This window comes from Enhydra lutris, unplaced genomic scaffold (assembly GCF_002288905.1).
Source record: "Enhydra lutris kenyoni isolate GAN:26980312 unplaced genomic scaffold, ASM228890v2 scaffoldscaffold114, whole genome shotgun sequence".
Taxonomy (NCBI): Eukaryota; Metazoa; Chordata; class Mammalia; order Carnivora; family Mustelidae; genus Enhydra; species Enhydra lutris.
In genome coordinates, this window is record NW_019154198.1 from 676,718 (window position 1) to 703,322 (window position 26,605).

General features: G+C 46.9%; 1 protein-coding gene and 1 pseudogene across 1 annotated transcript; both read left to right on the forward strand.

Annotated features, from left to right (window-relative positions):
• Positions 1-6,790: 6,790 nt before the first annotated feature.
• On the forward strand, positions 6,791-11,080 carry LOC111139750 (zinc finger and SCAN domain containing 4). Its single transcript, XM_022492107.1, has 4 exons — positions 6,791-6,804; positions 8,655-9,036; positions 10,102-10,267; positions 10,353-11,080. The coding sequence occupies exons 1-4, from the start codon at positions 6,791-6,793 to the stop codon at positions 11,078-11,080; spliced, it is 1,290 nt and encodes a 429-aa protein (XP_022347815.1).
• Positions 11,081-16,810: 5,730 nt separating this feature from the next.
• LOC111139725 lies at positions 16,811-22,914 on the forward strand (annotated as a pseudogene).
• The last annotated feature ends 3,691 nt before the right edge of the window (positions 22,915-26,605 follow it).

A 26,605-nucleotide genomic window follows, 5' to 3' on the forward strand; every position in this document is an offset into this window, starting at 1 on the left:
CATCGACTCTTCGTCGTCGGGAGTGGTGTCCTTGTCGTCGCCTCTTCGTAAGAGATGGCCCCGACCGGTCTGTTTGATTTTCGATGCTTGGCGCGAAATAAAGCTTTGTTTGATTTTTGCTTTGTGTCAGTCTCGTTCCTTTGATAACGGACCCTAACACTACCCCCCTAAAAAAAAGGTGGGGGGGAGGGAGTGCTGCTGCCCCTCGGAACAATTTGTTACTTAAACTGTAACCCCTGGAGGATTTTACTAGTTGCCAAGCACATTTAGATACGGCCTTAAGAAAAACATACTGGCAACAGGTCTTTGGGAAGAAGGACGATATACGACCGTGAAGCTGGGCAGCTGGGGATGCCCGGCCCACTCAGGGCGGAAGGCCAACCCCTTCACAGAAACCGAGCAGCCGGGGAAGCCGGGCAGCCTGCACCCGGCCCGCCCAGGGAGGAACGGCGCCTGCTTCAGGGAAGCCGAGCACCCAGGAACGCCCAGTCAGCTCAGGGTGGAACGAAAACCGCCTGCTTCCCTTCTCGGTGAGCGCTCCTTTCTCTTCCCAGAAGTGCCCGTTGTTAGTTAGATGAGTCTTTTGAATGTGCTTGGTTAACAATAAACTTTATTCTTCTCCTTCCTTGTCCGCAGGACGTGACTAACGTTTGACCTTCATCGGTCCTTCTGTTGGCTATTGTTTCTATCTAATAAAAGTGAGACTGTGGAGTTGCTCGTGGCAGCAGTCCTTTTCGATGATTGTCCCCTGCTCCCAATCTCTTGCAGCTGACTTGTTTGTGCCTAATTCTTCTCCCGTCGCCGACTGGAAGCGGCAAGGGAGAAGAGGAGGAGGAGGAACCAGATGATGTGGCATTTTGCCTATTTCCCATGCAAAAAAAAATTCTTCCCTGTATGGATACATCTCAGTATTCCAACCCCAGCAATCCCACCTGTTTCTCCTCTCCTCCATATATTTTTAACTGAATTTCCTAACAGAGATACTGCTATGGTCTGAATGTTTGTGTCCCCCTTGATTCGTATGTTGAAAACCTAATGCCCAACGTGATGCTATTAAGAGATGAGACCTTAGGGAGGTGATTAGGTCATGAGGGTTCTGCCTTAATAATAGAATTGGTACCCTTATAAAAGAGATACTAGGAAGTTTCCTTAACCCTTCCACCATGTGAGGACACAGCGAAGAAGCTATCTGTGAACCAGAAAGTGGGCCCTCACTAGACACCAAGTCTGCCATCACCTTGATCTTGGTTGGACTTACAGTCTCCAGAACTGTGAGAAATTAAATTTCTGTTAGTTATAAGCCACTCAGTCTATGCTATTTCCTTTACAGCAGCCCTAACAAACACAGATACAATTCATTTTAAAATCTTACACTTAGGGGGCACCTGGGTGGCTTAGTGGGTTAAAGCCTCTGCCTTCGACTCGGGTCATGATTCCAGGGTCCTGGGATTGAGCCCCGCATCGGGCTCTCTGCTCAGCAGGGAGCCTGCTTCTCCCTCTCTGCTCAGCAGGGAGCCTGCTTCTCCCTCTCTCTTTCTGCCTGCCTCTCTGACTACTTGTGATCTCTGTCTGTCAAATAAATAAATAAAATCTTTAAAAAAAAAAACCTTACACTTATCTGAAAAGAAGAGCCACTGACAAATGTTTTTTCCTGCTGTGGTAGTGGCTACTATGATCACAACCTAAGTACATGTGCAAAGGGGGCATCTTATCCCTGAGATAAACATTTGGGGGCACCTGGGTAGCTTAGTGGGTTGAATGTCCAACTCTTGCTTTCAGCTGGTGTCATGATCTCAGGATTCTGGGAGTGAGCCCTGCATCAGGCTCCGCACTCAGTGCGGAGTCAACTTGAGGATTCTCTCTCCCTCTCTCCCTTCCCCCACTCATGTGCTCTTTCTGTCTAAAATAAATTTTGAAAAAACCAGTTCTCTCTCTCCCTCTGCCCCTCCACCGTCCTCCCCCATCTCACTCTCTCTCTAAAAAACAAAACAAAACAAAACAAAAAGTATTTGGTTATTGTTTGAGGATGATGTTAATGATCAAATAATTATTCTGGAAATTGCTAAATAGAGCAAATGTTATCAAGCTCTTTCTTCCCTTTTTGGTACAGACTGTATTTTGAGGTACCTGAATAGAAGATTATGGAAAATTCTTTATGCTTCTTTAGAATTTCTAGCTAATAAATGCTGAAGTAGCAATAGAAGTAGGATACAAATCCGTTTCATTGGTGCATGAAATAATCATCTACACAGTGATGACCACTGCATGCAGACCATGTATAAGATGCATGGGGAATTGGTATGGGATAGAAAACACCAGCAACAAGACTGATCACAAAAGAGACACCCATACATTGGAGCAGACTTACTTGAGGCAGTCACAATTTCTTAGCACTGCGTGTAGGGTATTAGGGCCATTTTAATGTTAAAACCTGTTTAACTATTAGGGCCTGCTTAGCCAGAGCGACTCCATATTGCCTAGGTAGCCATATTGTTGTTTACATCCACGGACTTCATTCTGGGAATAAACACACCAGTAGTTCCTGGTATGATTCCAGGTATCGATTCCGGGAGTAAAGGCCTTAACAATAGAAACCACATACCTTGGGTCTGCGGGTATGCCCTATAAAGCCAGCCTGTGAGATCGGGGAGTGGGGTCACTGTCTTTGGAGGCGGCCCTGGCCAGTCAGTCTGATTTCTAATGCTTGGCATAAAATAAAGCTTCACATAACTTTCACTTTGTCTCAGTCTCGTTCCCCTGGCCGGTCAGTCTGATTTCTAATGCTTGGCATAGAATAAAGCTCTACATAACTTTCACTTTGTCTCAGTCTCGTTCCCCTGGCCTGTCAGTCTAACTTCTAATGCTTGGCATAGAATAAGGCTTTGCATAACTTTCACTTTGTCTCAGTCTCGTTCCTTTGATAATGGACCCCAACATAGGGTATTATGGCCAAAGATTGAATCTGGGTTTCAAAGTTGTTTGGATGGCAAGACTATTAACTGAAATTGGGGGTGTTGGAATATGAGCTCAAGGTGCACTTGAGACATTCAAGTGGAAGCATTGGATTGAGGAGTTAGGAGGGCATTTGGAGTAGACTCAGGATCTTAGCTGAGATTGGGCACTTACTGGCTGGTCAGTTAGCCTGAAGGATGACTAGAGGGAAGAGGCCACAAGATGTTGGTGAAGCCAGTCCATTTACTTGATGGCTGCAGCTGCTTCTGCTGTCAGATGTGAAATAGACAAAGCTAAATGTCATGTTCGTATTTCGAGGACAGGGAGGGAAGAGAGACACAGTGCAAAGGAATGCCTTTAAGTCTGATAGACAAAGAGGAGGACAAATAAATGAATGGAGAATGTGGGAAAGGGTGGGATGCAGAGTATAATACAGACAGTAATTTCAAGGGGAAGAAATATCTTTTTTCCTGAGTCACAAAGACAATCTGTAAGAAAGTATATGATATTATTATTTGTTATGGTTAATACGATTGCATGAATAATTCTAAAATCTATTTTGTCTAAGTGTTGCTAGCCTTGTTTCATTTTCACTTCCATTTGCACGGCAAATGCTTTTTCATCTCTTCGCCCCAGTCTGCAGACGTCTTTAGGTCTGAAGAGGCTCTTATAGGGAGCATAGACATGGCTCTTGCTTTTTAATCCATTCTGTCACCCTACTTTTGACTGGAACATTTAGACCATTTACATTAATTATTGCTAGGTATGTACTTATTCCCATTCTGTTACTTGTTTTATGGTAGTTTTGTTGTTTTTTCTCTGTTCCTTTCTCCTCTCGCTCTCTTTTCTCATGGTTTGCTGGCTTTCTTTAGTGATATATGGTGATACATATTTCTGTTGTGTGTGTGTATATATATATATATCTCACATATATCACGATATATATGGTGATATATGGATCCCTTTCTCTTTACCTTTTGCATATGTACTACCAGAGGTAGCTGGTGCCTGCCAGGTGATTTAAGTGAGCAATTAGAGTGATTTTCTCAACTCTTCACTTCCCTGAAGTCTTTAATTTGGATCCAGCCAAATCTAAGATAGGCCTTGATTGCCCCCAGCGTTTTCCCCCTGGGCTTTGCTAGTTTCCAGAATCTGAGTTTCCTCTAACTTTTAATTTCTCTGTGGTGATTTTGGGATATAGTCTGCTGCCCATCTTTCAGTTCCCTGAAACTGTCTTGAGATAGCTACTCCATAATTCCCTCTAGTCCAGTCTGATCCCGCACCCCCCTCCACTGCTGCCACAGCATTTTGGGGAGGCTTTTCACCTTGTCTTGCTGGAAAATCTATTTCAATTTGACATATACTGAGGAAGACCTACCAAGTGCCAGGTTCCATGTAGACTGCTGTGGGCAACCTAACAGATGAAAATCCCGGCCCTCCATTTGATTAAGTTCCATGATGGAGGCAGGGGAGTGATAAATGAAAAACAAGATGAGTAGGTAGAATATTGAGCTTGCCCAATGGCGATGTATCTCTCATCTTCTATGGAATGGTCTCACTCCTCATGAGAGAGGCAGCAGAAGAGCTGAGTTTCATAGAATCTCTTCCTGTTGCCTTTCTTCCTACTCAGTGCAGGACAGTCCCCCACCAGCCAGATTTTCAAACCAGGAGACTCACACCACTGTAACTTCACCTTCACACTGTCCTTATATTAAGTGTCTCAGGTATGATGTACTTTCTCAACATAAAGATAAACACAGATTTCTCTCTTCCCATTGAAATGATCTTTGCTCCAATCCCTGTGGGCTCTTTGCTGAAGTAGGAACCTTTCCTCTGGGGTCCTGGGGATTGCTCCGATTCACCAGCCTGGGACTGACACAGGAGGAGAGAACATTAGCCTGGTTCTCTGCCACACTTGCAATCCAGCAATCTCAGGAAATTAGAAAGTACTAGCAAGTTTGTGTGAGACTCACTCAAGACAAAACTTGGCCAGAATTTATGGGAGACTAACGCTAATCTTGTATTCTCCCTCAGTGTGAGTGTTGTCACATCTCACTGCAGAAATATTAATGTGTTTGATTGTGGCCAATTGCTCCCTGCCACCAGGGATGTTATCTCATGTGTCGGAGAGCTGAAGCTGGAGCAAAATGGACATGCCATCAGGGATTCAGTCAACAGGAAGATTTTATCCAATCACGTCTGTTAAACGCATCATCGACCCCACACCCTATAAAAGGCAGGAGCCTTAAGCAGGCAGAAAAGCCTGTGGAGATTTTGGCCCAGGAGTACCCAGTTGGAAGGTCAGTCTTCCTGAGTAGGTGAGTTTCCAGAACAAAAGGGAAATTTCCAGTTTTGTTGCTCATGTTTTGTGCATGCTTATGTGGGTATAATCATTGCGGGGAAACACCTAGTTGCAAAAATATGGGGCTTATTCAGGCATTAGGTGTGGTGTGTCTCTCAGTTGAATGCGGGCCCCCAAAGGTAGGGTGGCCAGATCGGGTGGAAATCAGTGTCCTAGCAGGTGAAAGGATTCACTGACGCAGAACGAAGTTGATAGAAGTTTATCGAATACACCACCAGGCAGCCGGCAGCTCCGCAGACAGACTGCTTGTAGTGAATGGGCAATGGGCTGGGGGCTGTTTTTAAAGAAGGAAGGTGGGGAGGTATGGTGACGTCAGGAATTTTTCAGTTTTTTTGGTAGCTATTCCTGCTTGTAAGTAGCTCACTGATTAGTTAGGGCCTCTGGATGATTTGAGGTGGGTCACCTGATGGGGGTCGCTGTGGTCCTTTCTGCACTCCACTGCTCAAGCCTGTTGCCTAAAAGCGGCGGCTGCTCTGCCGGGGATGGTCTATTCTGACTGATGCTCTGGCTCCGTAGGTATTGATGTTGTGGGCTTTGTAAAATCCTGGCCAGATTGAAAGAGTTCTCCCTTTGGAAGCATTTTGTACAGCTGTGTTGTCTTGTTAATTTTGTTTCTGGTAAGACTTTTAAAAAAAGATTTTATTTATTTACTTGCCAGAGAGAGAGCTGGAGCACAAGCAGAGGGGAGGAGCAAAGGGAGAGGGAGAAGCAGACTCCCTGCTAAGCAGGGAGGCGGGTGAGGAACTAGATCCCCGGACGCTGGGATCAAGACTGAGCCACCAGGCGCCCTTCTAGTAGGACATTGTTACAGTATCTTGTTAGAGTGTTGGTCCAGAGGGGATGGGGGGGGGGGGTAGGGGCCAAGAGTCAAAGGGTAAGTACCAGCCATTCAGCACACCCTTATGAAGGCTTACCTTGTGCTAGGTTCTATCCATATGCTTTACATATGTTAACTCATTGAGTTCCAGTGACAAGTCTAAAAGCTGGGTGTTTTTAAGAATTCTGTGACGGGGCGCTTGGGTGGCTCAGTCGTTAAGCATTGGGTCATGATCCCAGGGTCCTGGGATCAAGCTCCACATCAGGCTCGCTACTCCGTGGGGAACCCTGCCCCTCCCTCTCCCACTCCCTCTGCTGTGTTCCCTCTTGCTGTGTCTCTCTCTGTCAAATAAATAAATAAAATCTTTTTAAAAAAAGAAAAAAAGAATTCTGTGGCAGATGAGGACCTTATTGGTAACTTGCTGGGGCCGAACAGCTTGTTCCACACCGAACCTAGCAGTCAGCTTTTGAATTCCAAGGTCTTAATCACAATGCTCTACAGTGGTGTCCCTGTGGGATTGAGTACTTGCCGGCAAGTGTGACTGTGTGGTCTGTGTGTGTGTGGGGTGGTCCTGAAGAAGAGAACTTGTGGGGAGGCACAGATGAAGAGAGCTGCAGGGGGGAGAAAAAGACGAGTGTACCTGGATGTAGACACCTAAGATGGGGGTAGAAGGGTGAGATGGCCCAGACAAGGCCTCCTGAGACCGGGAAGGACTTAGTACTTTTTCCTGATGGCAAGGGAAAGTAACATAGGGGGGACTTGAGGAGATTAGCATTGTATACCAAAGTCATCTGGATTAGGGAGAGGAAAAAATATATTCCATTTTCTTCTGTGTGTTCATCTCTATTTCATTTCTAGATGGGATCGGGATGGCTAATCCTGTCAGACTTACCAGATGAGGATGACACTGAAATATCTTCTAACAAAACCCAGTTCATTTTCTGTGCCCACGTAATACACCGATTCCTCATCTTTTTGTTTTATAATATGACATTTCTTTTTTTTTAAGATTTTATTTATTTATTTGACAGAGATCACAAGCAGGCAGAGAGGCAGGCAGAGAGGCAGGCAGAGAGAGCAGAAGGGAAGCAGGTTCCCTGCTGAGCAGAGAGCCCGATGCGGGGCTCGATCCCAGGACTCTGGGATCATGACCTGAGCTGAAGGCAGAGGCTTTAACCCACTGAGCCACCCAGGCACCCCTATAATAGGACATTTCTTAAAAAGATGTTATTTTTCAGTAATCTCTATACCCAACATGGGGCTCAAACTCATAACCCTGAGATCGAGTCACATGCTCTACCGACTGAAACAGCCAGGCACCCCAGTAGGAAATTTCTTAAAAATACAGATCCTGGGGCACCTGGGTGGCTCAGTGGGTTAAGCCTCTGCCTTAAGCTCAGGTCATGATCTCAGGGTCCTGGGATCCAGCCCCCGCATTGGGCTCTCTGCTCTCTCGGGGGAATCATAAAAAAAAAAAAAAAAAAAAAAAAAAAAAAAAAAAAAAAAAAAGGTTTATCATCAGTAAGGTTGATTAATTAATTAACCTCATTAACTAAAAGAGGAGTGTCTTTTTATATGCTCTTGTGTAACACTAGCATTATTTCTTTCTTATTTTTTTTAAAGATTTTATTTATTTATTTGACAGACAGAGATCACAAGTAGGCAGAGAGGCAGGCAGAGAGAGGGGGAGATAGGCTCCCTGCTGAGCAGAGAGCCCGATGCAGGCTTGATCTCAGAATCCTGAGATTATGACCAGAGCCGAAGGCAGAGGCTTAACCCGCTAAGCCACCCAGGCGCCCACATTATTTCATTCTTAAATGTCTCATAAAATTCACTAGTGGAGTAATATGGGCCTGAAATTTATATTTTGTTTTTGTTTTTTAAAATTATTCCAGTGATAGGGGCTCCTGGGTAGCTCAGTGGGTTAAGCAGCTGCCTTCAGCTCAGGTCATTATCTCAGGGTCCTGGGATCGAGCCCCAAATTGGGCTCTCTGCTCAGCAGAGAGCCTGCTTCCTCCTCTCTCTCTGCCTGCCTCTCTGCCTGCTTGTGATCTCTGTCTGTCAAATAAATAAATAAAATCTTTAAAAAAATTATTCCAGTGATATAATTAAATACACATTTCTTCTATTTTTAGATTGTAGTTTTTTAAAAGATTTTATTTATTTATTTGGGAGAGATTGAGGGTAAAGAACAGAGGGAAAGTGAGTGGGAGAAGCAGACTCCCCACTGAGCAAGAGCCCTATGTGGGACTTGATCCCAGGACCCTGAGATCATGACCTGAGCTGAAGGCAGAGGCTTAAACCACTGAGCCCCCCAGGCACCCATAACTTATAGTTTTTAAGGATCCACCATTATCAGTGCTATGCAATATTTGACTATTATTTTAACTAGTAAAATAAGATAAAAAAATACATCCAATATTATTTATAGATGTCCTGATTTTGTTTTGAAACAGATCTCCAGAAACACTGGACTTAACAAACTGAATCCAGAAAGTTGAATCTCTGATAAATATCCCTAAGAATAGATTCATTTCTGTGTGAACCATCTATGGATGACCCTGGATCAAAAAGTAAACACTTTACACCTGGCCAAGGACCTGCTTTCCAAAAGGCAGAGGACATTTCTGAGTTCCAGGATGCTCAGCACAACTTATTTCAAAATGGCAATGGCTCCCATGCAAAGCAGGAACTGCAAAGACTCTATAAATCATTTTACTCATGGCTGCAGCCAGAAAAACACAGCAAGGACGAAATCATTTTTCAAGTGGTCCTGGAACAGTTCCTGATCAACAGGCACTGGAGTGATCGGACTACATTGAAGAAGAAATGGGAATCCAGTAGCAGAAACCTGGAGAAATTCATGGAAGATCTGAGTGATAGTTCTGTGAAGCCACCTAACCTAGTGAGTAGAAGGTTCTTTTTCCCCTGGAGTGAAGGGCCGAAAGGAGTAAGGAATAAGTAGTCAGTAGGAGGCAGCTGGAAGACAAAGAAGTTATCGTAGATGCCGTTATTTGTCAGATCACACTCTTCCTCACCAAGGGGAATCTTTACCAACCAAAGTGAGCAAAAGTAAAGTGTTCCAGCCATTCTTTCAGTGGGACGTAATATACGAACCGACATATTAATTTAGTTCATTGAGATTCGTTGGAGAGGGGTGCCTGGGTGGCTCAGTGGATTAAAGCCTCTGCCTTCAGCTCAGGTCATGATCCCAGGGTCCTGGGATCAAGCCCCGCATCAGGCTTTCTGCTCAGTGGGGAGCCTGTTTCCTCCTCTCTCTCTGCCTGCCTCTCTGCCTACTTGTGATCTCTCTCTCTCTCTGTCAAATAAATAAATAAAATCTTTAAAAATAAAAGAGAGAGGGGCACCTGGGTGGCTCAGTGGGTTGGGCCTCTGCCTTCGGCTCAGGTCATGGTCTCAGGGTCCTGGGATCGAGCCCCACGTCGGGCTCTCTGCTCAGCGGAGAGCCTGCTTCCCTTCCTCTCTCTCTCTCTGCCTGCCTCTCTGCCTACTTGTGATCTCTGTCTGTCAAATAACTAAATAAAATCTTAAAAAAAAAATTATAAAAAAAAATAAAATAAAAGAGAGAGATTCGTTGGAGAGATGGTGGAAGAACTCACTGAAAAGTTGTCGGTTGGGCAAAACTTCAAGGATGAGATGAAATGCCTTGACAAGAGCTGGATCTTCCCTCAGAAAACTGTAGTATTCATCTTCTTTATTTTTAAAGATTTAATGTATTTGAGAGAGGGTGTGTGCCCCAGCAGGAGCGAGGGGTGGAGAGGGAGAAGGAGAAGCTCTCCACTGAGCAGGGATCCTGATGTGGGCTCAATCCCAGGACCCTGGGATCATGACCCGAGCAAAAGGCAGATGCTTAATGCCTGAGCCATCCAGGTGCCCCTTCATCTTTTTTCATTAGGAAAGACACATTAGTGAAGAATATGTAACAGTGATCACTGTTTGTTTATAACAGGTCCGTGTCCACATGCAGGGACAGGAAGCCCTCTTTACTGAGAATATGGCTTTAAAAGAAGTCATTGTCCATCTAACAAAACAGCTGTTAATAGGATCCCCAGCAGGGACGTCCATGAGGACACCTTCCTGGACTCCTCAAGATACTTCCCTGGAAACAGGACAAGGTGAGTGGGGTAAGCCGAGGTACCAGAGGGATTCATGCGGCTCCTTCTTGGGCACGACTTCACCGAGTCACTTTATCCCCCACAGGAGAGAAAGCTAAAGAAAATGGTGACAACATTTATCACATAAATGACAGTATTACCAGTCAAAGCCGAGAAATACCTTCCCTGCTCATTATCCAGGAAGAGGACAGTGTTTCTTTGAAGAATCCGCTTAGCTCCAGAAGAGCAGCTCTAGGCACATCCGGGTCCCAGGAAGGGGCCCTGGAAGGACCCTCCTATCAAGATGTCCTTACAGAGGGGGGACCAGGGTTTCTCTCTCAGCCAGTCCAGGTCACCCCTGAGCCTGTTCCTACCCACCAGAGAACTGAGGGGAAATCCCCATGTGGGGGACAGCAAGGAGGACGCCATGAAACCCAAAAGTCATACAGATGTGAAAAGTGTCCTAGGTTCTTCAGGTATCTCTCTCAGCTACAAGCCCATCAGAGAAGACATAAGAACGAGAGGACATTTACTTGTGCTGAGTGTGACAAAGGCTTCTTCCAAGCGTCAGACCTACACGTGCATCAGAAGATTCATGCAGGAGAGAAGCCTTTCACGTGCAGCACGTGTGAAAAATCCTTCAGCCACAAAACCAACCTTCTGGCCCATGAGAGAATCCACACAGGAGAGAAGCCCTACGAGTGCTCCCTCTGCCACAGAAGCTACCGCCAGTCGTCGACCTACCACCGCCACCTGAAGACTCACCAGAAGAGGGCCTCCAGAGGGCTTCCTTCCACACCAGGAGCTTCCTCAGGTGCAGCCCCAGTGGAATGATGTAGAAATACGAATGCAGATGCGTGCATTTCCATGGCACTTCCCTGTTTAGAACGTGTCATTTCCTGATTATATTGTCCGTGTACTGTCTTCACTAAAATGTGAGGTGAGAGAGGAATTTCTTAGTTCATTCACTAGAGTATCTCACATGCCTAGAAAGGTGGCTTACAGATTTCAGGTAGCCACAAAGAGTCTGCTGCATGAATGCACGAATGTGTAATGTTGGTGCTTATTCCTAAAACCCAGCAACGTTCAACCATAGGACACAAAGAGCAGCTCCCAGTGGTCAAGGGATGCTTTCCCTCCTGCTCCCCTGTCCTTTGTTCACACTTTTTTTTTAAAGATTTTATTTATTTATTTATTTGACAGCGATCACAAGTAGGCAGAGAGGCAGGCAGAGGGAAGTAGGCTCCCCACTGAGCAGAAAGCCAGATTCAGGGCTCAAGTCTAGGACCCTGAGATCATGACCTGATCGGAAGGCAGAGGCTTTAACCCGCTGAGCCACCCATGCGCCCCTGGAAACTTGTTTTAATTTGGTTATATACACATTTGGATATAAACATGCACAGTTTATTTAATCACCTTTTAATTTTTCTCCCCCTGTATGTAAGGGTGTGTTTTCAAATCAATAAGTAATTTAGAGCTAGCATTATGCCGGCCACACCTGCGTTGGGTAAGTATCTGGGGTGTAAAGTTCTTTTTTTCCCCCATGCTCTTAGAGCAGCAGGCTCTTCCCACCCACCCCCGCCCCAGGCTTTGCTTCTGTCTTTGGTTGATAAGCTGAAAAGGCGCGGGGGGGGGGGGGGGGGGGGGGGGTGTGCCTCTGGCCTCTCCAGGCAGTAGCCACCCCTGGTAAGGTCCCAACCGCAAGATAATCAGCCTTTTCGCCTTTGTTCTTTTTCTTTTCTTTTCCCTCTCTTTTAGCAAAACCTTTTAGAATAGCTCTTATCAGGCGCCTGGGTGGCTCAGTGGGTTAATAAGCCTCTGCCTTCAGCTCAGGTCATGATCTCAGGGTCCTGGGATCGAGTCCCGCATCAGGCTCTCTGCTTGGCGGGGAGCCTGCTTTCTCCTCTCTCTCTCTCTCTGTCTGCCTCTCTGCCTACTTGTGATCTCTCTCTGTCAAATAAATAAATAAGATATTAAAAAAAAAAGAATGGCTCTTATCTGTAGGCAGTTAATTGTTCCCCCCCCCACCTCCTGCGCTGACCACTAGACCATCTCTCCAAGCCGTGGTCTCCCTTTCCAGGGCGTCCCGCTCAGTCTCAGAGGGCTGGGACCACGAGCCACCGCGGGAGGGATGCGGGGTGGGGTGGGGGCAGCCAGGACCCTTAGCATGAGTCCGAGAGGACTATGCTGGGAACCTGCCGCCTGCCCCCACAGGGAGGGGTGCAGGGGTGATCTTTCCCAACCGCTACTGAAAAGCACTGAGCGTTGCGCAGGGGTCTCAGCCCTCAGCACGTAGCGGGGTGCCTCCGGGGAGGTGCGCGGCTCGGTGGCCTGAGACCTCCTGAAATCCCTGTCACCAGAGGCTCTCGAAGAAGTATCGCATCTGGGAGCTGGAGGAAAATTTCCTCCTCCTTGTCGGGATCGCAGCCGGAGAGCGGTGTCCCGGGTGCATTGCTGGGCTGGGAACAGTGTCTGTACTTGGAGAGGCCAACTTGGCTGCACTGGGAAGGAAGGGGCAACACCGAGCAGCACGGAGCTGGGCGCTGATAACCAAGACAGGGAGCCTTCCCGGTCGGTGCAGACAGTAGGCTCAGTAAGCAAGCCCGGCAGTAAGTGCTCAAAGGCATCTCTGGAGGCCTCTCCCCAGAGTTCAGAATCGTCCCATTCCCCTTTCAGAGTCTTTAAGGATCCAACAGGGCAGCAGAAATTACACTTGGAGAGGCATATGAAAGTAAAGAATTTATTGTACTCACAGGTCCTAGAAGACCGAGGCCAGGTGCAGACTTAGGGGGCCAGATGGGAGGACAGCCCAGGAAGGCGGTTCGACAAGCAGGAGAGGACCAGAGGGAGACAGAGAAACAATAAACACCAACAGGAGTCAGAGACGGGGAAAGCAAGAAGGGGAACTTGCGGCAGGGACCAGCCTTCTCACATTGGTGTATTTGGTCTCCTGGTCTTCACAGGCTGTTTGTGGGGATGCTGAAGCATCAGGGAAATAAAAAGTTTAAAAAATTTTAGCATACTGAGTGTGTCTGTGTGTTTGATTGTTGTGTTTCCGTGTCCCTAATAGCATCTCTATAAAAATAGTGAGTAATAAGCATTGGGCTGAAAATCTCCACGCTCTTCTCTTTTGGTTGTGGGTTTGTTAGGGTACGGAGTCGACCACCCCTCAATTAGACAGAGAACACTCTCGATAATGCAAGTCACACAGCGAGGTTTATTTCCCCTCGCTGGGGTCCGAGTATCTGCCCGGCGCAGTGGGTTTCAACAAGGACCCCGAGCACTCAACACCAAGGGTTTATATAGCATTTTTTTAAAACATCCAACTCACAGTAACTTTCCATCACTTCAGAGACCATACATACTTTTGGCTTGCGCCCCGCTGGTGGTTTACTAAGATAAGTTCTCTTCAACATCTGGTCCCCCCTGGTGCATCTGCCTAGCCGCCCTGGTGGTTTAAGCTGATTAGCTGCTGCCTGGGTGTTGCAGTGTGGGGTACTTTCTTAGAACTAAAGCAGGGAGGGGTTCCCTGGAACTAAAGCAGGGAGGGGGTCCCAGGAACTAAAGTAAAGTAGGGGAAAGTTTAGTCCTTGGGCGTGAGATGGCTGTACTTATGCTAACCCACTCTTAGATTTCCCCTGTTAGTTGTTCATAATGAGGAATCTTGTTCATTTGTAGGGCAGTCGTGGGGGCCCTCAGGAGTGGGCAACTTTTCGTACTGCTGTCTTAAGACCATGAGCTGGACGGTATTAACACGATCTTTTACAAAATTAATAAGCTTATTCAGAATGCAAGGGCCAAAAGTTAGAATGAGCACAAGCAAAACAAACGGGCCAACTAAGGTAGAAACTAGGATGGTGAACCAGGGAGTCCTATTAAACCAAGCCTCAAACCAGTTCTCCTGTGCTTCCCTCTCCTTCTTCCTCTTGGCTAATCCTTCTCTCACCTTAGCCATGGATTCTTTCACTACCCCAGTATGATCGGCATAAAAGCAGCATTCTTCTCCTAATGTAGCACATAGTCCCCCTTGTTGGAGGAACAACAAATTAAGCCCCCTTCTATTCTGGAGTACTACCTCGGACAGGGAGGTAAGAGATAAAGGAATTGTTAAAGTAGACTTACAGGATCCTGGTAGGACCTGTTGGGGTAGGGGGTTGGTCAGGCTAGGATTGTCCTTAGCAAAACCTCAAGGTGAGGGCAGTTAAGTCCCCAGCGGAGAGCCACTCTGTCTGTTTCAGGGGCTTGTCAGTAGGTAAGGAATTTTAATGATTTTCTTCTGCCTCTGTTTCCAACATCAGCTAAACTTGAGGTGGGATGGCCTTAATTTTCTCGGCCTCCACAGGTTCAGGATTCTCTATTGTGCCTGTGACATTACATTTCCAGCAAATATCTGTGGCCCATGCAAAGTAGATGCAACGTCATCTCCTATTTAGAGAAGTAGAAGTAATATTAAATAAAAAGTGATAACAAGGTTGCAAAAGTTGGAGAGCAGGAATGACCAGGAACTGTAGATGCCTAAAGGTCTACCTACATGTGACCCTGATGTGTAACCAGACATAGAAGTGCTTTGGTAGACTCTGAACTCAGCACTCACTTTGGATCTGTTAAATTTGTTGGAATTTCTAAAGCTTTCGCCCCTCTTAGCCTTTGATTAGTGGTAACTTAGTCTAATTGCTTAAGTCCTAGCCAGAAAAACTGTGGGGTGGGCATTTTCCTATTACTGGCCATGAAAGTGAGACGTACCCAGCTTAGTCCCTAATTGTGCCTGCACAAGGACATGAGGTAGTTGTCCGTGAATGACCGCAGTTCTTCAATGGCATGTTAATCTAGGATTCACTGAGATTCACAGAATATTTTCAGTTTGCCTATTTTATTTTTAAAAAAATTGTAAACTTTTACATACTCTCATTTAATTAAGTTATTTTTAGCTTCTCTTTTTGACATTGCTTATGAAGTACTTGCCATAACTCTTGGAAGAAATACATTTCTAAGTGGTTTATTTATGTGCTCAATACACACTTTTAGAGCAGTGAGTAAACGTGACACCACAGATTCCCTGTTTACATTTACTCTTCTGTCTACTCTAATGTCCTCTTCAACTCTCTCCCCAAGCTGATATTGCTCAATGTGCTCATGAATGAAAAAGAATCCCCTTGTGGAGACAATATATTCGAGTGACCAAGGTTCCAAGACAGACACATGCTCAGTGGATTCTCTCATACCTAAATGACTTCTCAAATTCACTGAGGTCTTAAATTTTTTCACCCTTCCCTGATGTTTTCCCAGAGCTTCCTGCCACTATCTTTAAAGAACTACATAAACACCATCAATAACTCTGTCATTTCTATTTCACTACTGTCTTTCAGAGATAATCTGAATTCCTCTTGCAGAAATTTCCCTTCAGTAACAGGAGAAATGATCATCATTCCCCAGCAAGCTGATGGGACCATGCAGTTCAGGCGCTCCCTTCCTCTTGAGATTCAGGTACCCCCTTAATATTGGGATTCATGTGCTCCTTTTGCACTTATGCTGAATGTGAAGTCAGCAGCCACTGTCCCGTACCAAAATAGCATTTGTTGGGGGCGCCTGGGTGGCTCAGTCGGTTAAGCATCTGCTTTTGGCTTGGGCCATGATCCCAAAGTCCTGGGATCAAGCCCCACCTCAGGCTCTCAGCTCAGTGGGGAGTCTGCTTCTCCATCTTCCTCTGTGCTCTCCCTCTCAAATAAATAAAATCTTTTTTTTTTTTTAAGTAGCGTTTGTTTAGTTTCTCTCCACTTTGAGATACATGTCTGATTGCTGAAAGGAGTTGGATATCTTGGAATATAGGGAAAGAAATACCCTATGGATTAAGCTGTTCCTCAATGCGTAGGACTCAGTCACAATATACAGGGAGGAGAGACATTTTCTCTGGGACCCAGAGGCGAAGCTTCACCCTTGTGCAGTTGCTTCAGAGCAATCCCACTTCCCTCTTCTATCTTCCTGTCATGAACCTATCTAGTCTTTTCCTCTTGTTCCTGACTGAACATAATGAAACTCAACAACTCACTTCTGACTCTTGAAGTTTCATGGCATGCGAAGAACAATAAGATAATGTTTATTCGTGTACAGCTAAGAATGTACATGTTTTATGTCGAAATAACTTAATGGAATATGTCCATTTGTATCAGTAGCCTTGGGGGGGCACCTAAAGTACTGGTTTTATGCTCTGGGAGCCTGCTGAGCTTCAGGGGGTCTGAAATCATGTTTCTAAGAACTTTTTCCACTTGTAGACAGCACCCCTATAAATCTGCGCGAATCCCTTAAGGAAGCCTCCGGAATCTCTTTAGACCCTTCGCAGAAGCTCCGAGCCCTTGGGACGGTTCTGGTGAGAACGTCTTCGCCGCGGCTCCTACTACGTTACCCAGAGGGCGCCGCGCCGACGGGCTGCGGGCTGAGCCAATGACGGCACAAAAGAAGAGTTTTTCTGCGCGTTTGACAGCTCTTGGGGCGGGACTTCCGGCGTCCTCGTTGTGGCTGCAGTTTTGGGCGCTCCTCGGTTTGTTGCGGCACGGTCTGGCGGGTTCTGACCGGATCGAGAAGGCGCGAGGGGAGAGGCTGCCCCCGCCGCACAGACTGAGGCCCGCGGCAGGCGACGCCACCCGGGCTGCCCAGCGCGGGGGCCGGGACGGGGATCGCCGGCCCGGGTGTCCGCTCCGTCACTGAGTCCGATGGCGGCGGCCGCGCCCAGGGACCCAGCTGAGGTAAACGCTTGTCTCCCGGGGCCTCCCCTCAGCCCCCGACCCAGACCCCAAAGGCCCGAGCGCGGGGCGCCTGCTGGCGGCCCTGCGGCCCAGTGCCCGGTGTCCGGGACAGGGATGCTCCGGTGGGTGGGGGCGCGTGTGTGAGCGCCAGCGGGCTGCGTGCGGGAGCGGGCTCCGGGCTGAGAGGCCGCCGGGGCGGAGGCTGCAGGGGGCCTGAGGCGGGAGGATTCTGCCCTCAGGGGACGGAGCGTGAGGCGGATCCACGCCTGCGCTGGCGGGCCCAGGTGCGGTTCCTCTGCCCCGAGAGCCATGGGAGCCGTGGATGGTTGTGAAGAGAAGAGGGACGCGGTCTGATTTAGGGTTTTAAAAGTTTTTCCAAGGGCTGCTCAGAGGGAGAACAGACTGGAGCGACAGTGAGGACACTGAAGCACTGGGAGGTGGGTCCAAGTTACAGAACTGGGAAGAGTAAGTCCAGAGAACTGGAATCCCGAGTTTATTTAGCCTTTCAGCTCAAGGTCTGGCCTCCGGGGTTGGAGGTTCAAGCCCTCTGAAAGCACCGTGGCCCCCGGCCTCTGTGAGTTGCTTCTGCCCTCGGGTCCCGAGGCTGCAGTAGCACTTACGGAACCTGCACAGTGAAGTGGAGGGTGTCCCTCCCGCGCTGGTGTGGATCCCTCCCCCGTATCAACTTTGAGATGCGATGTCCGGGGACTCTTCACGCGCTCTTCTGCCGGCCCTTTAGTTTGGGGATGCGGGAGCGATCCAAAGGCCAGGGCGTAATCTAGACTCATTTTGAGTCCAGGCTGAGGATGATACGGAGTTCTGCTGGCCACCAACGGAGAGAGGTGTAGACGCTGACCTCAGGAACAGGTACAAGCAAGTGCAAACACTTGCAGTGTGGGAAGAGGGCGCAGCAGGTCTCCGTTCTCTCAGGAACAAGGAGCAGGAGATGGAGTTCGTTTTGGCAAAGGTTGCCTGAGAAGTCAGGCAGCTATAATGGATGTAATGGGAGATTTGGAACGGAGGAGGGAGATGGTCTTACCTAGGTCTGAATAGGCTTCATCTGGTTGCAGAGTGGAAAACAGATTTTGGGATTGAGGGAGGAGGTAGGGTGACCAGGGAAGAGGCTACTGCTGCGATCGTGCAGGTGAGTGTTCATGGACCAGAGTGCTGGCTGTGGAGGTGGGAGAAGTGTTTGGATTCTGGATCTCTGTTTCCAGAAGGACTGATTTTGAGGGTGAGAGAGAAAGGAAGGAGTCGGGTATGACACTAAAGTTTTGGTCTTAGCAGCAAGTAGGGTAGAAGGTAGATCAACTGAGATGGGAAGGTCAGTAGCAGGAGTGGTTCTCACTGGGAATATCAGGCTTTGTGTGGGGCCATGTTAAGATTCTGAGATACTCCAGAGAAAAAATGAGTAGTGGCATCAAGTGGGCAGCTGGACACAGGTCTGGAATCTGGAGTGAGGTTTAGGATGGAGGCATCTGGAAGTGGTGGCTGCTGTGTGCACCAGGGTGGAGCTGAGGGTCCTATTTAGAAAGTGGGATTCCCCTCACGGCAGTAATGTTATTAGCAGGTCAGAAAGAAGAGTAAGAGTTCCAAGGGCTGGATCTATTTCTTGGGCACGTGGTTGGGGGCAATGGGTATCATAAATACCGAGGTAGGAGAGAAGTAACCACGAAGGGAGTATGTGGAGAGCCTGGTCGTGGCAGGTGGCCAGGACTTCCAAGGGAAGAGTGGACGAGAGATAGATGAGGAGTACTGCTTGAGATAAGATGGGTTTACTACAGTTTTGTGGTGAGCTTTGGTGGGTTCTGGGGCATTTGCCGGTATGGGGCAAGCGTGGCCTTCTGTGAGAATCACTGTGCTTGGTATGGCTGCCAGTATGGCTGAGCTTTGAATGAGGTTTTGGTGGAAAGAGGAGGGTTGTGGCTCCTGAAGGGGCAGCAAGTGCAGGACAGAACTGGGAGAGGGGTCATGGGCATCAGAAATTCATGTGTGGTTCCATGTGACTGATGTTGAAGCAAGGTTTAGAGACAGGCAGAGAGGCCTTTGCAGCAGCATCCAGGGCTACCCCTGGTGTGGGACCCATCGGAGGTTCTGGGGGAGTACTGGATCCTGTTTGAATTTGCCAAGTTCTCTCTGGATGCCCTGTGCCAGGTAGCATGGAGCAAGTCCCTGGAGATGTCTGTGGTGTGGGGCAGGGAATCGGCAGTGGCTGTGAGGATGCACGTGTTGGGTCTGAGGATGTGAGAGGTGCATGTGCATGGGGAGAGAGGGAGTGGGAATTGATGGTCTTGGGTCCTGGTACTGGAGACTTAAAGGTGATGGGTGACCCCAAATTTTATTGTGAGGCATGAAGTGGAGGACTCCAGGGAAATTGCCTGTCAGGAAGAGATGCAGCCTTGTAATCCAGTTCCTGAGTGTAGATGGTGTCTCTGCCTGCTTGCCTGTGGTTGCTGAGGGCTGGACACGTTGATTAATAGAACCATGAGGAAAGAGCGATACCAGTGGCATCAGATCTGGTTTCTCCTCTAAAGTGGAGAGCTTGGGAAGGGGATGGGTATGGGGTAGATGTGTGGGGTGGATTGTCGGTCCTCAGGAGGGAGGCTGTGGTTTCATCTGTCCCCAACATGACAGGACAATGTGACTTTGGAGGATGTGGCCGTGTACTTCTCCTGGGAGGAATGGGGTCTCCTTGATGAGGCTCAGAGATGCCTATACCATGATGTGATGCTGGAGAACTTGGCACTGATAACCTCCCTGGGTAAGGCCCTCACACCCATCACAGTGACCTAGGTAGCAAGTTTGCCTTTCTGCTTTTCCCTAGTGGCTGCTCTGTCCTTCCATCCAGACCATGGGCACTACAACCTTTCCTAGTTCCCTGGGTAGGTGCTATTGTTGCTTGGACTGGACTGTTAGCACTGCCCTCTGCTCTCCCTGCTCCCTCAACACCTGCTGCCCTGAAGTCTAGTAGCAAAGGATTCTGGGTCATCCTTCTAGGTAGTCTTGACAGTCAGCTGGATGGATCCCACCTTGCTTGACCCCTTCCTGGCTGGGTGATTTCTGCAGATCCATGGTACATACTCGCTTCAGGTTTTGCTCCCTTCTTCGGATAGTTCTACATGTCTGCATATGCCGGGAATTACCATCGTTGAGACAGACATTACTTACATCTACTATGCGCTGTTCTTGGAGACCTTTGTGTGAGGTTTTTTGTAACGTTTAGTTTTCTACGATTTGTCATGGCAGGCTGGTACTGGCCACTTATATGTCCTGTCTTAACTTTAGGACTTACATACATTATCCAAGTCCCATGTAGTTGCCCAACTTGGGTTGTGGGGGAGACTTCTGGACATGTCACAGAATGATATCACTCCTACCGTGGCAGGAGGGGCCAGAGGGGAACTGGTCTTGCTGATTGGCAGCTGAGACAGGACATGATGTCAGGGCTGTGTTCACATAATACCAGGAACTTGTTCAAACTAGTGTTTTGGTGCCATTTAAATGGCCACACCTCATTTTCACCTTTTCTTCCCTATTCTTGATACTTGACTAGTTTGTCATTTTTACTCTGACCTCTAGTCCCTGGCTGCTGGCAACTTCCTATATCTGTCGGTTACCCATTCCTTTCCACTGCTGCCTTCGCAGTGTTCCCAGCATTGGCTCATGTATAATAGCTGGTGAACACATATACCCAGTAGTCTTTGAACACCAGCTACTCACCAGCAGTCATTTTCCTGTTTCTTCAGGATACTCACATGTGAGCAACACCCCTCCTGGAGGTCATTCTCAGAGGAGTAAGTCAGAAACTCTGCCTGCTTCTCCTTACTGTGCTGAGTCACATTCTGATCTACTTTCATCTTGTGATCCTGCTTCTTAGAGAACCTTTTAGAATCACAGTACTGCAAAGAAGCCCCTTCCTCATCTTGCTTCCCAACTCCTCCATCCTGAGAACAGTCTCGTGTATTCATTCTTTGGTATGTCAGGCACATATTTATAATGTGGCTGCCACTTGTCTCCTGAGACAACATGTACATGACTAGTATTTCTGCTTTCAGATTGTTTGTGTGGCAGAGAGAGTGAGGAGGCACCTTTCGGACAGAATGTTTCTCTGGGAAGAATGTCACAGATCAGGATCTCAGAGCCAAGTCCAACCACTCAGAAGATTCATCTCTGTGAGAAGCATGTTCCTGTCATTATCTAATTTGTACCTGGATGAGCATCAAGGAACACATCCTGGGCAGAAATCATACACATGTGTGGCATGTGGAAAACAATTCTGTTTCAGTGTAAATCTTCACCAACACCAGAATGAGCACAGTGGGAGAAAACCAAATAGCGAGAACATGGACAGGACTTCCTTTGTGAAGACCTATGGACGCCATTCATTAGGGAAGCCTTTCACCTGTGAGGATGTTGAAAAGGACTTCTTGGCCAGTTTGGGACTCCTCCAGCATCAGGCCACTCCCAAAGCAGTACTGAGTGTACACAGCAGTACTAAGTGTGAGGGGTCCTTTCACAGTGGAAAAAGTTCTTACAAATGTGGTGAATGTGGAAAAGCCTTCTGTCATAAATGTACACTTGTTCAGCACCAAAGAATTCACACTGGAGAAGGACTGCTTGAGTGCAGTGAATGTGAGAAAACCTTCAGCTAAAAGCATACATTTGTTCAGCATAAGACAGCCCACACTGGAGAAGAGCCTTCTGAGTGTAGTGAGTGTGGAAAGGCCTTCAGGTTCAAATATAAACTTGTTCAGCACCTACGTACTCACACTAGAGAAAGGCCTTACATGTGTAGTGAATGTGGGAAAGCTTTTGGATGCAAATCCAAACTTGTTCGGCACCAGAGAATTCACACCGGAGCACGACCTTATGAGTATGCTGAATGTGACGAATTCTTTAGACAAAGTTCCAGCCTCATTCAACATTGGAGAATTCACACTGGAGCAAGGCTTTATGAATGTGACAAATGTGGGAAGTCTTTTAGCCAAAGTTCTATCCTCATCCAGCATCGGAGAGTTCACACTGGAGAAAGGCCATATGAGTGCAATGAAAATGGGAAATCCTTTAGACAAAGCTCCAGCCTCATTCAACACCGGAGATTTCACACAGGAGCAAGGCCTTACGAGTGTAGTGAATGTGGGAAATCCTTTAGCCAAAGTTTTAGCCTCATTCTACATCAGAGAATTCACACTAGAGAAAGACCTTATGAATGCAGTGAATGTGGGAAGTCCTTTAGCCAAAACTATAGCCTCATTCAACACCATAAACTTCACACTAGAGAAAGGCATCAGGACTACAGCCAACCTGAGAAAGTTTTCCGCTGTCTGCTCTGATTCAACACCAAAAACTTAATGACTCAAGTCAGTTTTATGAATCAGCAGATGTGGAAAAACCTTCCATCCAAGATCTAAACCCATTCAGCATGAAAAAGAAATTCCACATAAGAAAATGGCCTTAAACGTTCAGGAAATAGGCTCTTTCTTTGTTCAGTGTAACAGCACTAGAGAGCCTCTGTGAGGAGCCATCTACCATGCATTCCAGTTACAGGAAGTTTTCAGGAGCTGCATTTCATATTCTGACCTGCTCAGACCTTGCTGGAATTCTGTCACTGCCAGTGGTGGCAGAAGGTATCTCACCTCTGACACCCAGCAGGTCCTCCTCATGGCATGCGAGTCACCTTAGCATGCTCAGAGAAGACAGATGTTTGTGCTCTTCTGCTCTGTAGTGGAAATCATGGTCTGAACCCCTGGGGTGGGAACCTTTTCTCTGACTAGCTATGGCATGGACCTGATCCACTTTTTGCCACAGAACCCAATCCAGGAACCACTGATATTTTGCAAGTTTTACCCTCTTCATGGCATTGTTGGTCTTATGCTATACTTTTTATGGATTTTCCAGCCTCCAAGTCACTGAGGTGGGACCTGTCTTCCTCACATTTGCTCTGATTTGTGCAATAATAAACATTTTATTGAATCACATTTAATCTTAAGATTTTTATTCATTGTGTGGGGTGGGTTGAAAACATTGGGCTCTGCCATTGTGGAGAAGTGGACAGCTTTCTTGGACATCAAGGAGACAGTATAATGTCAGAGACTACCTCTCACTATAGTTTTTACCTAATCAGCATTCCTACCTGGTTTAAAAAAGAATTATTTGATGTTTGTCCCTAGTTCCTGGCATAGAACTTCTGAAACCCTTGGGATTTCCTGGATAAGAATATTTTGTATGAGGGTGAAATGGCTCAAGATGGAGGCCAATAAAGGAACTTCAGGATGGGAGCTGGTGACTAGACATTAGAGAGTTCTAACTGTAAGCCCTATCTGTAACTGTCCCTCAGAATAACGTACTGCTTAAGATATAACCCATAAGAAATTATACTAGCCAGTAAGCATGCTTAGATACAGCCTTAAGAAAAATATGCACCGGCAACAGGCCTCTGAGGGAGAGGACGATAGACGTCCTTGAAGCCAAGCAGCTGGGCACGCCCGGCCCACTCAGGCCGGAACGCCGCCTGCTTCATTCTCCCGTTACCTCCCCTTCCCCGGAGAGCACCTGCAGCTCGTCAGATAATCCTTCTGTTTGGGCTTGCTCACTCTAGGTCACGGGCTACAGGACCAGATGTATTTGCCTTTTTTCTTACTTACCTGCAAGACTCATGGTCTGTGTAACCTACTCCGGCTTCTTTGTTGGTTGTTACCGACTTTCCAATAAATATGAGACTAGGGACGCCTGGGTGGCTCAGTTGGTTAAGTGGCTGCCTTTCGCCCGGGTCATGATCCCAGCGTCCTGGGATCGAGTCCCACATCGGGCTCCTTCCTCAGCAGGGAGCCTGCTTCTCCCTCTGCCTCTGCCTGCCATTCTGTCTGCCTGTGCTCTCTCTCCCTCTCTCTCTCTGGCAAATAAATAAAAATAAAATCTTAAAAATAAATAAATAAATAAATAAATAAATATGAGACTAAGGAGTTGTTCGGGGAGACAGCCTTTTCTGCTGTCATCCCCTGCTCCCTTTCTCTTGCAGCTGACTTGTTCGTGCCTCATTCGTCTCCTGTGCGCTGTCAGGAGGCAGTACTATCCTTGACATCTGGGTAGGGGAAGGAGCTAGACATTGGGTTCCCTCACCAATGGCCAATGATTTAGTCAGTCATGCCTATGGCATGACAAAAACCCCTAAAAAACAGGACTTAACACCAGCCGGCCAGGAGGGGGTGCATACTGATTCCACTGTGACAAGAATTCTTGCTCTTGGGGCTCTTACGGAGCTCACCCTATGTACCTCTTCGTCTCTTTGTTGATTTGGGTCCATTATAGTAAACTAATAGTAAGCATAGAATTTCCCTGAGTTCTGTGAGTTATTGTAGCAAATTATTAAACCTGAGTGGGGACTCGAGGCAACTCCAGATTTGTAGTCAACCTGGTAGAAGTGAGGGTAGTCTAGGGACCCCATTTGCGGCTGGCATTTTAAGAGACAGTTGCAGGACTGAGTCCTAACCTGTGGGGCCTGCCGAGTAGCTAGTGTCAGAATTGCATTGAACACCCGGTTGGCGTTGGAATGACATATTTGGGATCAGAAAAGGCCATATACTGCGTAAGGCCTTCTAGGAAAGACTACAGGTATCTGTAGTCCTGATTTGTGGCCTGAATGTCAGGATGTTTGTAGGCCCAAAGATCACCCGGAGGAGGGTACAGCTGCGACAACCAACAGTGCTTTTGGTAAAGGCTAGGACGTGATAATTTCTCCCAGGTGTGGTGATGGGAATCAGCAGCACTTGAATTATGCTTGGACATGACATTATTAAGGCCTGAATGTCTAAAATGAATTAAGAAAATACAAAGTGCTTAATTTTTCTCTGACTGAAATTATTGAGATACCTGAGTATTAAAGCCAGGTTTTTTTTTAATTTTTTAATTTTTTTTTTAAGATTTTATTTATTTATTTGACAGAGAGAGATCACAAGTAGACGGAGAGGCAGGCAGAGAGAGAGAGAGAGAGAGAGGGAAGCAGGCTCCCTGCTGAGCAGAGAGCCCGATGCGGGACTCGATCCCAGGACCCCGAGATCATGACCTGAGCCGAAGGCAGCGGCTTAACCCACTGAGCCACCCAGGCGCCCCAGCCAGGTTTTTTTTAAAGATTTATTTATTTATTTGAGAGAGCATGTGCACACAGCACATGATTGGGATGAGGGGCAGAGGGAGAGGAAGAGAGAATCCCAAGAAGACTCCCCACTGAGCAAGGAGCCTGAAATGGGGCTCAGTCTCAAGACCCTGACATCATGACCTGAGCTGAAATCAAGAGTTGGACACTTAATACACTTAATACACCAGCCAGGCATCCCTTAGAACAAATTTTAAAAGGACTCATCAGGAGTCGGGGGTGCTTGAGAGGCTTAGTCTGTTAAGCATCCGCTTTCAGCTCAGGTCATGATCCTGGGGTCCTGGGGTCCTGGGATTGAGCCCTGTGTCTGGCTCCCTGTTCAGCAAGGAGTCCTCTTCTCCTCTTTCTGCTCCTTCCCCACACTTGGGCTCTCTGTTTGTCTCTCTCTTTCACTTTCAAATAAATGAATAAAATCTTTGGAAAAAAAAAAAAAGGCCTCATGAGTAATGGAAATGTTACCAACATCAGTGATGGTGACCTCCTCATTGCACAACGTCCACTTACATTTTTATTAGCCCAGAGAATCTTTGCTGCATTCTCCATGTTCCATTTGCTCAGTCATCATCATCTAGGAAAAAAAAAAAAAAAAGCCTCACTTGCAAAGTTGAGTTACAATTCTAAGGTGTTTTGTTGTTTATACCCAAAATCTGCAATCTTTGATCTGATATTCAGATGCTAAGGGCTTCTTGAAATGTTATTTTTGCTTTGTACACTAACCCCACTTCAATTTTCATATGGCTTCATGGTGTGTCATAGGCTATTTGTAGCAGAATACATAATTCGTATTTATGATTCTAATGAGAACTTTCCTTACAGCAAAACCACTAGATCCAGTCAATTAGGGAATTGTACTTGCACCTTACCCCAGTAACCCTTGGCCCAGTGGCACATGGCTGCCCTTATAGCATGGAGCATAAGCTGGTCTCAGATAGAGGGAAAAGCCAGATCCACCATATGGGGTCACAAACACATTCTCTATTTGAGCCGTTCAACTCCCTGTGCTCAACAGTTACTGCTCTAACATTCCACTGTTGCCATTGGCCAAAAAAGACTCTGTATTTTGATTACTAATTGGGCTTGTTGTCACCACCTTCAAACCTCCCATTGTTTACTTGGAGAATCCAGACCTCTCTTCTATCCTGAATTGTCCTAATAATTATCTATAAAAAAAGTCAATCTATCTACTCAAAGAGCTGTCATCACTGATCTGTCACTTAGAAGCTTCCCAAATCCTGGTCAAGGACCTTACTTGAATCCTCCAGCTGTCTTCTACTCCCGCAGCCTCTTCCGCTCTTCTGTTACTTGCCCGTCCATCTTGGTGTTCCTAGCTCAATATATTCACTAAAATCTCAAGAATGCCAAATCTGTTTTTTACTTTATAAATTTCCTCCAGTATTACTTTTGTCTACATTAATATTCTGCCACCTTTATACAGAGAATAAAAGATCATTGTTTGATATTGTCTGA

Excerpts from the sequence above, each read along its gene's own strand:
- LOC111139750 (XM_022492107.1), top strand. Across the intron at positions 9,037-10,101 it reads CTGTGAAGCCACCTAACCTA|GTCCGTGTCCACATGCAGGG; the intron begins GTGAGTAGAAGG and ends TGTTTATAACAG. Across the intron at positions 10,268-10,352 it reads TTCCCTGGAAACAGGACAAG|GAGAGAAAGCTAAAGAAAAT; the intron begins GTGAGTGGGGTA and ends TATCCCCCACAG.